Here is a 12626-nt window from a genome sequence, read left to right on the forward strand (position 1 = left end):
TAGTTTACTGCACAGATAACACAGACTGAGGTCACATTTGCTGAATAACTAGGCCAGGGTTTCCTAAACATGGGTCTCCAGCTGTTGTTGGACTACAACTGCCATCATCCTTGGGTAGCAGGACTAGCGATGATGGGAACTGCAGTCCAAAAAACAGTTGGAGACCCAAGTTTGGGAAACCCTAAACTAGGCTCTTGCTACAAGCAGAGTGGAGCCCAGGAGAAGGGTCAGAAACCAAAAACTGGTTGAGAGGGCAATGTTTTCAGGGGCGGAGATGGTGGATCCTGACCAACAACTTATTGGCTACTCCAGATTGACAGAAGCCTAGCAGGGTCGCTTCCTGGTGACCTTTACAAGGTCAAATACTTTTCTTTTTGGGGTGGGGTGAGGTGGGAGGAGAGTGTTGGTATTTATAAGAGCACAAGCCTGGAGACCACGATGAAAGCGTCTGAGTGGGGGAAGGGTGTGCAGTTAGTGTGTGCTCGGCACCAGTGGTGCGTGTGTGGGAGAAACAGGTGGCCTTGGGAAAGGTTGGGGTTTCTTTTGCAGTTGGAGGGCATGCGCCAGATAAGAGCTGAGAGACAGAGACTTTCCGTGGCTGGCCCCACCCCACCCAAGACTGATCAGAACCCCCTCCAGCCAGCCAGGCAATGAGGGGTGGGAGAAAAGGCTGACATGGGGTTTAATGGAGGGCATGCTTACTCTGGTCCTGGCGGCATGTGGATTCCAGGGAACTCTCCAAGGTATTGGAGATTTCCCCACCCTCCCACAACGGGAGACAAAGAGAACAAAAAACACAACTTGTTTCCGACGCAGCGCTGATTTAACGTGTCCTGTCAGTGCAAGGGTTCCTGCATGTGCCCCAGGACGGCCTTGTCCCCCATAAGCACCCCTAGATCTGTCCTTGGGTTTTCCCCAACCCTCTGAAGCAGGATTGGTGAGGGCATGGAGCCCGCAGGTGGGAGAGGGGGAGGAGACACATTGCACCTCCCTGCACTGATAGGATGAGGGAGTTGGATACTGCCCCGTCCTTCCTCTGTTTAGCCAGCAAAAGTTTCTCTGATGCCACCACTCTCCAAAGTTCATCTAATGTCTCAGGCCTCCGTGTCTGACGTCTCAACCTAGGACAAAACAATGCCAGCCTGCCCAATCCTAGAGATATAAATTCCTAGAATTTTGGAGCTGGAAGGGATCCTGACGATCAGCTGGTCCTATCCCTTGCAATGCAGGAATATGCAGCTGTCTCATACCGGAATTGAACCTGCAACCTTGGTGTTATCAGCACCACACTCTACCCAGCTGAGCTATCCTGGCTATATATCCAGGCATTCTGCTCTTGCTTAGTCAACAGACAACATACCTCCTGCTTGCTATGCTTCAAACCCCTGGGCCTTGCAACAAAGAATGTGTTGGACATCCCTTAAGAACGAAAGTAGAGCCTTGCTGCGGGACCAGGCCAATGACCTAGCTATTCTAGCATGTTGATATTGCAGTGGCCATCCAGATCCTTGTGGGGAACCCACAAGCAGGACCTGAGCACAAGAGCCCTCTCCCCTACCGAGCTTTCCACCAACAGGCCTTTCAGAAATATTAGTGCCTCTGAACGTGGAGGCAGAGCATAGCCAACACCTTCCAGATGCCCAGGACCTAACGGAGCAGCGGACACTAAGCCAGGGCAGCAGGGGGTGGGGGTTCTGATCAGTTTTCAGCCTTGAACCCATCAGGTTAGAAAGAGAAACTGGCAAAACTAAACAAATAAACCAGACCAAGAAACTGACCATTAAAAGGGAAGGGGGGAAAAGTTAAAACTTAACCCAAAGCAAAAGGATTATTTACCATTTTCACGAATGATGACTGAGGGAGGGGCATCAGTGACACCAGGAGAGGGGAGGGGGAGGGAAGAGAAGGAGGGAGGGGGAGAGAGGAGGTGAGTGCAACACATCACAGCAAAGAAGGAAAAGGAGATGATTAAAAAAAGAAAAAGTTAAAAAAAACCCAGCGTGTATTAAAACGACATTAATGTGGAATGAGACCAGAGAACCCGAGGTGAAGGGAGTCGGGTGGGTTGTCAGGGAGGTGAGAGTCCATTATTGATTTGTGAAATCTCAATTAATCCACGTCTCACCAGGAGGAAGCTGTGAACACAAAAAGAAGATGCGCAGAGCACTGGGAAGAAGGAGGCTACCGGGGTGGGGGTGAGGGAGAGGAAACCAACCCTGGGCTAGGATCGTGCCCAGTCAAATCCTGGCACCCAGCATTCCTGTGGCACTGAAACCTTTAACTTGCACCCCCTCCAAGGGACGGGGAGAGAACCCAGAGTGTATAGTTGGCTAGCCCAGCTAGAAAGCCCCCCTTGTGCAGAGGCATGAATTAGCCATGCCTAGGAGGCCAGGCTTTCAAATCAGCCCCCAGGCTCCCTCCCCGCCTCCCCACAGTAACCCGTAGGCCATTCTGCTTCAGGGGCCAAGAGGAGGAAAAGGGTTTCCCAGCAAATGAACCGGAAGCTGGAGGCAGGTTTCCGAAAAGGAGTATTTTATGGCCATTGTAAAAAAAAGTTTGCAGATGGCACCAGGGTGTCAGCAGCCATTGTGAGCAGCAAACACTGACAAGGGGCTGCCTTTTGGAGGTGGCAGGAGTTTGCCCTGCCAAACCGCCCTGTGGGGCAGGAGAGCTGATAGGAATAGGATGGCCTAGTCCTCTGGAAACCTTGCTGCAGAGCCTCCAAGAGGGGGGGGGCAGGAGGGGACTTACTCGTTCCATCCTCCGTCACCATTCCCAAGCCTTCAGCTTTGTTTTGCCTCTCAAAGGCATTGAGGTCCAGCACACTGTGGAAAAAGAGGAGAGAGGGAGAAGGTGAGCAGAGTCAGCCAATGAGAGATGTCAGGAAGCAGGTCAGCAATAACTCACATGGCTTCAGTGAAGCTAATTCTTTATTCAAAGAAACAAGGCAGCCCAGGAGGCCAGACCTAGAGAGCACAGCAAGCCTTCCTGGCAGAACCTGTCCCTATGACGCAGTTATGGGGACTGAAGGGCCCTGCCTTCCCACAACTCCCTAAGTCACCTCCTCTGATTCCTTCCGAAATAATCTGAGGCTTCATTGTCTTGCCTGTCTTTGCTCCGCCCTCTTCATCCCTCTTTTGGTCCTGGGAGACTAAACCCCGTTACACCTCCTCCTCCCGGTCTTCTCCCTCTGACTACTCATTGTCAAACCCCCCCCCCCGCTCCCTGGGCTCTGAGCCTTCTTCCCTTCGGGGTTCCCCAGCTGGTGCCTCCTTCTACTTCCTAGTCCATGCCTAGAGAGCAGAAGAAGTCGGAGGGCCAAAGATAGTAACTGCAGCAACAGCTGCAACGGCATCATCACAGGATTCTGGCTACAGCGCAAATGTATCGCAGTTTCAAAGTTGTTTTCTCTGGGCCAGACTAAATGTGGTGCAACAGCTACCAGCAAGCCTGTCACGTTCAGCACCGTATGTGCATGGTGTCTCATTATTTTTAAACTATTTATTTAGCTAAGAAACAAATGAAATCATTCTCATATTCCTTTAGTTTCTTTGCAACTCAGGCTTGCAGATTAAAGGTTCTGAAAGGCAAAAAACACATGACTTTGATAATATATGGTACTGCTAATGATTACCTCTTATGAGAATAAATTTAGCCACACAGTAACTGTTCCATTGACCCATGGCAATTTTCAGAGAGACTTTTTAAGTTAATATACTTTACCTTACATTGTACACTATCACAACACTTGTGCTGTGAATCTGTTTTCTGTTAATGTTGTTACTATGGGTGTTACCTGTGTGTTTTGAAAACCCTCAGGCGTGTAGGCTAGTTCCAGACAGTACTTTGAAACACGGTTCCATTCGTTGGACACTGACACATACAATTCTAACATTTTGCCATCTGCTGAAAATGTTCCAGTTTTGCCAAGCATTTTTTAAGAAAATTAATTTGATCCAGTGTTAGCCATTTCTTCTGGGTTTTATAACCTCCTGCTGTTTTAATGTATTTACAGGGCCATGGTATTTTCTCACAGGGTTTTACAGTTTGGAAGCACTCAAATAAATTAAATAAGCAGAAGCATAAAAAAGGTAAAAAGAAGAACAAAATGCTTCTACACACCTGCATGTCTGCATCAGGGCCTGGAGGCTCAGGAAGAATCCCACCTCGTGTTTCTCCTTCAGATAATCCAGCATTTTCTGAGGACAGGGAAAAAGTCAGCATCGGGAGGGGAAGAGAAGGCCCGTTTCTGACTCTTCTGAGCACAAAACTACATGTTGCATTAGATGCGTATTCACAACATTTTGTGTGTTTTTAATGGCAGCCATAACGAGAGCCAAATCCAGACCAGGAACCCTTTCCATCCACACCATGATCCCAACAACAACAACCTTTCCCAAAATGGGAGCAACTCAATTCTTACCAAACTAAACCTCCCAGGAGTGCCAGTTTGGCCCTGCGACTATGGGTGTCCAGGGCTGTGGGTGTCATGGTGCATGCATGGCCCTGGCACTGAAATTTGTGGCTGCCTGGCCCCTTCATGGGGAATTTTGTGGATGCCCAGGCACCCAGAGCCCCAGGGAGTTGGCACCTAAGAAACCTCCAGATGTATATTGTGATCTTGGAGGCTTTAGTTTGGCCAAAATTTGAGTATGTATTTTCAGAGTTAATGCTAAATACATTACTGCTGGTAAATGAGCCACTGCAGCCACTGGAGGGCTGTGAAAATTTGTGTCCCGGCGTTTTAGACTCATCGACCTATGAACTATCTGAAACCAAAGGGGTGCTTGGGTTTCCAGCTATGAAAACGGCAATGTTTTCAGTTCTCCTGCCTCACTATTTAGTGCAAAATCAGGACAAACAACAACCCGCAGAAAAACCCGATTGACATTTGCCCCGATTCAGTGGTAAAGGGTGGGTTTGCCAGGGAGGGAAAGTGGTGGGGCAAGTGGATGTGTGGATGGGCCCTCAGTTCAAAGAATGTTTCTATATGGAGTAAGAAATGGGAAATGAGTAAAGGAGGAGTAAGTAATGAGTAAGCTTTACAAGAAGTTAAAAAGTACTATCAACTTAAAACAATAAAAATGGCTAAAAAATGCAGCTTCATAAAAGAGATCTACCTTTAATTACCAAAGCCACGTGGTCATGGTTAAATATACAACTTAGCACAATGCACCAATATGAAGCAATTTAAACTCAAATCAGCGGTAAAGTTCATAGGCAGGGAATGAATCAGTTGCCAAAAAGCCTTGCATCTCCCTCCCCTGGTCCCCCTACCTGCTGCACTTCCTCATTGCCGCCATTCAAGATGGAGATGCCCAGCTTCAGGGTAGAAGATACCATAGCACCAGGCTCCCCTGCAGAGACAGGGAAATGATTTATGACACTGGCATCTGTGCAGCAAGGATAGGGAACCCCAATGCCTTCCGGAGGAGCTACAACTCCCATCCTCCTCTCTGACTACTGGAGGTTCCCCATCCCTGCTATGTAGCTTGTGGCCCAGGTGCATGAGGGAGCACCTTCTCTCCTTGTCTGTGCCAGCTCTAAGATCTATGTTCTGAGCTATTTGATATGGCAGCCTAGGACTCCAAATGTTCCCCTAGCCCCGTGCAGGGGCTCCGTACTGTCTGTGTCCACAGGATTGCCAGCATGGAATCTGACCAGGATCCTAGGATCCAAAGCAGGTTTCTAGCTGGGCCTTGTAGCTGAAGAATGGAGGGAAAGCTTCCTCTTCCCCCCCCCCAACCTCACCCAAGGTTTCCCAACATGGGAAAGCTGAACCCTGCCAGGGGGAGGGTGGAGAGAAAGAAGGGCCGCTTCTGACCTTTGCAGGCGCTAATCATCTGCAGAACCATCTCGGCTGCCCCGCGGTTGTGCAGGCGGGACTGCTGATACAGGAGTCTCTGCTTCTCCATCTCCTTTTCCTGCAAGGAGGCAAGACAGTGTGGACTGAGGGCTGGAGGTCAGTGTCAATCCTACACTTCTCCCTCTTAGGACAGCTGCTTCTTGTACCACCAGGGCTGCTGTGCAAGGGAGGGCAGGCTGGAGGGCATGTCACAGCTCCGGGCCCATGAGGTGACCTCCAGCTGATATAAAGCTTTCAAAGTGGCTGCTTTCCTTCCCCAAGCAAGGTCACTGGTGTTCACCTGGGTCCTCCTAGGCCTAAATGCCCATCACACCCAGCCTTGTTTGGAATCCAATGAGTGTTGGCGCACTGGCCAGTTTTTGGAACAGTATGCACAACTGCTGAGTTGATCCCCAGATTAACAACTTGGTCCCGACCGCAGCCTTCAATTTCAGTACTATTTCGCTGCATCCTTTCTCAAGCTACCTCACCCACTCCAGGTGGACCAGGAAGGTCTACATTGGAACAGTGAACATACAATTGTCCCACTAACCCAAGATGGCAACTGCAGGTATACGTTTGCCCACTCAAGTCTGCCTTGGTACCTGCAGCATCTCCTCCTCGTCGCTCCTTCCCCCACCCCCACCCCACCCCACATTGTATTTAGGCCGAAATAACAAAGCACACTGTGATTTTGTAAATGAAACAATCTTTTAAAGGCCAATAGATCATAGGAGAATGGTCGACTGATGGGAAGTTGTATAACCTCCCTGCAAACAAATTATGAAAGGTGCTCAAAGAAGAGCAGGCATTGCATAACCTCTGCACAAGCTTTTCGTGCAAACAAATTGGGGTGAATGATGGTCAATCAACAAGTTGCCTGGAAGTTGCCCAAGACTTTACAAACATACACCCGAGTTTCTGGAGGTTTGAGAACAAGCAGGCAAATGTTTGCTGAAAGTTCAGAAACCTTTCGGAGCAGCTGGGCGCAGGAGGGTCCTTTACCTCGAAGGGAACCTCAGCCTCTTCCCCTTCTTCGCCATTTTCTTCACCTTCTTCTCCTTCATTGATGTGGCAACTCTGGAGTCCAGGGGACCAAAGGATAAGAGGGATGAGCACATAAACACAAAACCATGTCCCACATCGGAACTAGTGACAGAACCTCAGAGCTCTTTGCGGCTTACTCTAGAATCAGCTCTTGATTCAATAAACCTGTTGCCCCCCCCCCCAGCCAGCTGCTGTGAGCCTCTTAAGAGAGGCAAACATAGCTCACTAACTTGCATTTGTCCACAGGGGGACTTGGCAAAAGTCATCTCTGAGTAACTTGTCGGCTTTTCTGATACTAGCACAGCAACCTTCCCCAACCCAGTGCCCTCCAAATGTTTTGGGCCACAACTCACATCAGTCCTAGCCAGCAAGTGCTCTTACATTTTCTCCCACATTTTCTGCATGCCAGATTACATGTTAAAGGCACAGGAGTAGGATCAATAAAAAGGAGTGGCAAGAGCACGGCAAGCTTCAGTCATCCTTCTGAGGCCACTAATGTGCCATACAATTAAAGCATACCATTTTCGACAGTCATGGCTTCCCCCCAAAGAATCCTGGGAATTGTAGTTTATTAAGGGTGTTGGAAACTCCTATTCCCCTTACAGAGGTACAATTCCCAGGCAGATTTAACCATCAACCTCTTTCCAGGGAACTATGGGAATTGCAGTTCTGTGACCCTCGGCAAACCACAGCTCCCAGAATTCTTCCAGGAATTTTGGCTGTTTAAAGTGGTGTAATAGTGCTTTAACTGAATGGTGTGGCTGTGGTCTGGGAACGATCATGCATTACATCTTCCTTCCTTCCTTCCTTCCTTCCTTCCTTCCTTCCTTCCTTCCTTCCTTCCTTCCTTCCTTCCTTCCTTCCTTCCTTCCTTTTTTCTTTTGGAGAAAAAACAAATTAAAATGGCTGAAAATGGTGACCCAGGGCATAGTGGCCTGTCTCTCACCTTTGCCATGATGTCAGCATACGCCATATACAGATAGTCTTCGTCCAGTTTGCTGAAACAAAACAGAGGAGGCTCAGGTTCTATGTGCTGAAACCGGCCTCTCCATAACTATGCTCTTGTTCCCTGTATTTTTGTTTATTTTATTGTGCTTTTTAACAACAACAACAACAACAAAATTGCAGACAGAGAAGAGCACCTCACAGTTACAAATCCAAAATCATAATTCAAAGATTTGACTCACATGATAAACTAAGGAAAATAATGAACATGGCCCCCACAGCATAATTAAACTGTCCACCTTTCGACAAACTTGTTTCCATGCAACATATTTGCTCTTGTTCGGACAGAGGCATTATTTCTGTAATTCCAAATTCTAAAGAACCATTCTGACTGGGTATGGTGGAGAGAGAGCCGGTTTCGTGTGTGTGTGGAGGGAGGTATCAATGACTCCTAGCTACGATAGCTATGCTCTGCATCCACAGATGGGGGCAGTAATGCTTCTGAATACCAGTTGCTGGAAGCCACAGAAAAGGAGAGGGCTGCTGTCTTGGGTCCTGTTTGCCAGCTGCTGACAGGCATTTAGTTGGCCGCTATGAGAACAGGATGCTGGACTAGATGGGCCATTGGCCTGATCCAGCAGGCTCTTCTGATGTTCTTAATGTTCTGGCTCAATCCAAGGTGGCTTCCAATGTCCCTAGCCTCTTTATCCCGTGCCCAGCTAAAAAGTCCAACCTGGCTCCGATCCCACACTTGCACCCTGCCTGCAACTCACCTCTTCTCGGTCAGCGCTGTCCTGCTAAAATGCAGGATGAGCTGATGCAAAGGATCCGGTTTCTTTTCTGCCTCCTCCTCTTCTTCTTCCTCCTCCTCCCCTGGTTTCTACATCCCATCCCCCAGCAAGAACAAAAGGAAAACAGTGTTAGAGGTTAGCATGGGGCAGCTGTCCAGAAAAGCCTCTTCCTGGGAGACGACAGAAAAGGGAAGCCCCCAGGGCATAGCACCTGGTGTGCTTTATATATACATCGGTTGGAAATATGGGAGGACTAGAAAACTCAGTGGCTCATTCCACACCCAGCTCAGCAACTCTCTTATTCTCCCTCCCAGGAAGGGGATTCTAGACCCAATGTGATGTCTCTTCTTGTCATTCCTGCTATTAAACCGAAGCCAGACCACTGCTCTTTGCTGCCAATGAGTCAGGCGTATAGAGGACTTCCACCACAGCAAAGTGGTACATGCCCCCTGCGTGTGTGTGCACGCGCGCACGCGCGCGCACACACACACGGCATCCAGCTTTCCATTTAGTGCTAGAACTTTAGGCTGTACATAGCATTTGGTTCCCATTCTTTCCCCAGGACTCACAGACAGATCGTCAATCATCCTGTCTTCAAAGGGGTGCTCTTCGGTAAGGATCCAGGACAGCTTGTAGCTCTCCAAGTACATGTTGCAAGCCCGGTGCCTGGAAAGCAGATGGGGCAGGTCAGCCATTAGCCCAGCTCTGCCCTGCCTGCTTCACGTAGTGAAGAGGTGCACAGGAGTGGGGTACCATGCTTGCAAGATCATTTTACCGCATATATGCCCCCTTGACTACTTTAATCTGGGGAACAGGTGCTGCTACAGGTGCCTCGTAACACCGCTCCCACATTTGTAAGAAATCGATCTTTTGATGTGGCAGTCCCCACACTTTAGAACTCCCTGCCTATTGACGTCAGGCAGGAACTTTCACTGTACTCCTTTCAGTGCCCGCTAAAAACATTTTTTGTTTAGGCAAGCCTATCCAGGCATGTAGAATGCTGACATGGGATAGCTCAGTCAGTAGAGAATGAGACTCTCAACCTTGGGGCCATGGGTTCGAGCCCCACATTGACCCTTGTGATCTTTTCCAACTCTATGATTCTATGTGGGTTTTCAGCTTATCGTTGATTATAATAATTATTTTTTAATGTTTCAAAGGGCTGTTTTCAATTGTTTTTCTTTTACTGGTGATGTCATCGTCCTCCTCTTTTTGCAAACCACTTTAAGGTTTTATTGCAATGCAGCGGCATATAAATCTTAAGGAATGAATAAATATTTCCCTCCCCACCCCGTGGCAGAGCCAGCTAGCGGTCCCAGCAATTAAGTGCAATTAAGTGCCTGCGTGGTCACAGAAACCTCCTGGACCCACAGCTGGGATGCCAGAGGGTTTGCACGGATCAAGCCAAATACAACTCAACAAGCTGGAGCTCAAAACCTCCCCTGATCACCTCAACTCACCTGGGCAGGTTGTAGAGGGGCGTCATGCGGAAGCAGGCCACCACGGCACGCCGCCGTTGCTTGGAAAGCAGCTTGTGCCACACGGCCTTCTTTGACTTGTAAGGATGCTCTGTCTGGGGGCGGGGGGTACAAATCTCACTGGGGTTGGAGGGCTGGGAGACTCTTCCAATCATTTCCCACCTACTTTTCCCGACCTGGCTTCCTCTCCCCTTTTCCAGCATGCTTCCTCCCTCTGATCCCTTGTCTCTGAGGGATCTCATGAAGGTGACTAGAGGCTTCAGGACAGAAAATCGTTTGAAGGTGTCTACCAGGGCACAGGAGCTGTAGCTCAGCGGCGGAACACCTACACTGCCTGCAGAAGGTCCCAGCTTCAATCTCTGGGCATCTCCAGGTAAGGCTCGGGAGGTCCCATGCTTGAAACCTGGGACAGCCACTGCAGGTCAGTGTAGATGTTTCCCCGAGCTGGATAGATTCAGAGTGAGGCAGCTATCTATACTCCTGTTCCACCCATGTCAGATCTGAGGAGGCAATTCCAAGTGCACTAGAGTTAACTAGAGAGCCCCAAAGGGAACTGAACTGTTTTGTGCAGCTATTCTTTCAAGCTGTAGATGTTTTATGAATTCCTCTGTAGGGAGCTCTCTGTCTAACAGAACAGCAGAAGTGATGGCAACCCGTTAAAAGTTGAAGGCCCTTACCAAGGTGAGCCACTTAACAGTTGCTCAGATTCTTCTGCCTGCTAAACCCAGCTTGCCAGATTTATCTGCCTGTACCTGCTCCAAGTGGTAGAGCACAGCCGAAACCTCCTGAACCCGTTTGACAATCTTCTCCGGATTGTTGCTGTCCTCGGCTTTGCCAGACATCTCCTTGTAAAGGGCCATCTGCCAGCGCATGGAAGAGGAGTTCTCACACTGCAAGGGGAAGAAAAAGATGGGAGTCACTGCAGTTGAGAAAGACAGGTGCCCCTCATTCAGGGTAAGGAGGCCTGACTAGCTCCCTCACTAGTCTGGGAGGTGTACTTTGAACTTGCAAAGATCTCATTCCTCAAGCATCCTTGTGACACTCACCTTGCCCTGGAGGTGCAGGTTGTTGTTGAGGAATTCACGTACCTCCTCATCAGTGTCTTTCTGTAGATAGATTGAAAGAACGAAAGAGGAGCAAACGAGAGTGGCAACAGTCATGCCTGATATTATTTGGCAACAAGTACCAATGGTCTGTACTGTGCACACATGCTTATGGTACTATATTATTGTACTACTACTACTACTACTACTACTATTATTATTAATGACTACATTTATATCCAACCTTTCATCCAAATAAGAGGGTTATTCTTGCCTGCTGCCTGGTTGGCACTGACCCGAGACAGAGCCTTCTCGGTGGTGGCTCCGTGTCTGTGGAAAGCTGCCCAAGGTGAAATGCACCTGCCTCCCTCAATACAGAAGGAAGTTAAAAACATTCCTGCTTACCCAGGCATTTAATGGCTGAGAAATACTGGCCACGGCAACCATGAAATTAATACCTGTGAGGGTATGTGATTGTTTTTAAATGTTCCTTGATGTTCTAAATGTGTCTGAATGTTTTTTGATGTTTTCAAGTACAGTGGTACCTCTGGTTACGGACTTAATTCGTTCCGGATTTCCGTTCGCATCCTGGGGCAAAAGTTCGCAACCAGGACCAGCTGCTTCTGGGTTAGTGGAGCTCGTAACTGAAGCATTCGTAACTAGAAGCGTTCATAACCAGAGGTACCACTGTATGTTTTTATTCAATTTTAAATTGTACTTTAAAAAATATTTTTGCTGTTTGCCACCCTGGGTTCCTTTGGGATGAAGGGCGGGATGCAATTTGGAAACTAATATACTCGTATTTTATTATTATTATTATTTAGTATTCTAACTCCCCTTCCCCCAGCAGTGGCAAGAAAGCTGACCATTGGCCCCATTAGTGTTGGGAGATCTGGAACCCCCACTTCCAAACCTCCCTGTGTGAAAGAGGCAGAGAATTATTCCCGCTCCCCCCAACCTTCTCACCAGGGCATAGCGTATCTTGGCCAAGTTTATCAGCTCCTGGTCTGTGGGGGAGCACATGTTCAGGCCGATGGGGAGCATCTTCTTGAGGGTGGCCACAATGAGCGATGTCTGCACAGAATAGCGGTCCCCTCGCCTCTTCTTCTTGGTCCGCTCCTGGTCCGAGCCACCCGACTGGGAGGAAGGTTAGGAGAGGGAGACAAGGGGAGTTATTACTGTGCAGGGAGTTGTGGCAGGGGGACCGGCCACTCGGGCTATCCTACGGCATGCCAAGAGATCAGCTGGGCAAAAGCTTAACGGCCAAGCGCCGCTCTGAGGATTCAGTGAGGTTTGGGGCGCGGGGTGGGAGGTGGGGTCTTTCGTGGATGGCAGTCTAAAGGCTCCTCCCGTGGGAGAATGACGGGCAAGTGTTTTCCTTCACAAGAAGAGAAGAGGAAGAAGAACCTTTAGCAATAGCCAACGTTGTTCCTCGCACAAAGGCACTCCACGGGGGTAGACGTCCTTTGAGGTCTGC

At 48.9% G+C, this 12626-nt stretch overlaps 1 protein-coding gene across 8 annotated transcripts in view; it reads right to left on the reverse strand.

The window, feature by feature from the left end:
• Positions 1 to 12626, reverse strand: part of RYR1 (ryanodine receptor 1) — a 159318-nt gene that overhangs the window by 31149 nt on the left and 115543 nt on the right. For 5 of the 8 annotated variants that reach the window (XM_060275550.2, XM_060275547.2, XM_060275549.2 and 2 more), the window contains 13 exons: positions 12116 to 12286; positions 11153 to 11212; positions 10859 to 10996; positions 10089 to 10201; positions 9198 to 9294; positions 8611 to 8717; positions 7839 to 7890; positions 6851 to 6925; positions 5825 to 5924; positions 5278 to 5357; positions 4123 to 4199; positions 2752 to 2825; positions 1837 to 1854 (listed from right to left, as the gene is read on the reverse strand). In XM_060275550.2, the coding sequence (XP_060131533.2) occupies positions 1837 to 1854; positions 2752 to 2825; positions 4123 to 4199; positions 5278 to 5357; positions 5825 to 5924; positions 6851 to 6925; positions 7839 to 7890; positions 8611 to 8717; positions 9198 to 9294; positions 10089 to 10201; positions 10859 to 10996; positions 11153 to 11212; positions 12116 to 12286 (1162 nt within the window). The remainder of the gene's footprint in view (positions 1 to 1836; positions 1855 to 2751; positions 2826 to 4122; positions 4200 to 5277; positions 5358 to 5824; positions 5925 to 6850; positions 6926 to 7838; positions 7891 to 8610; positions 8718 to 9197; positions 9295 to 10088; positions 10202 to 10858; positions 10997 to 11152; positions 11213 to 12115; positions 12287 to 12626) is intronic. The other 3 variants (XM_060275552.2, XM_060275551.2, XM_060275548.2) reach the window with 1 other exon arrangement.

This window comes from Zootoca vivipara, chromosome 6 (genome assembly GCF_965207765.1).
Source record: "Zootoca vivipara chromosome 6, rZooViv2.hap1.1, whole genome shotgun sequence".
Classification (NCBI taxonomy): domain Eukaryota; kingdom Metazoa; phylum Chordata; class Lepidosauria; order Squamata; family Lacertidae; genus Zootoca; species Zootoca vivipara.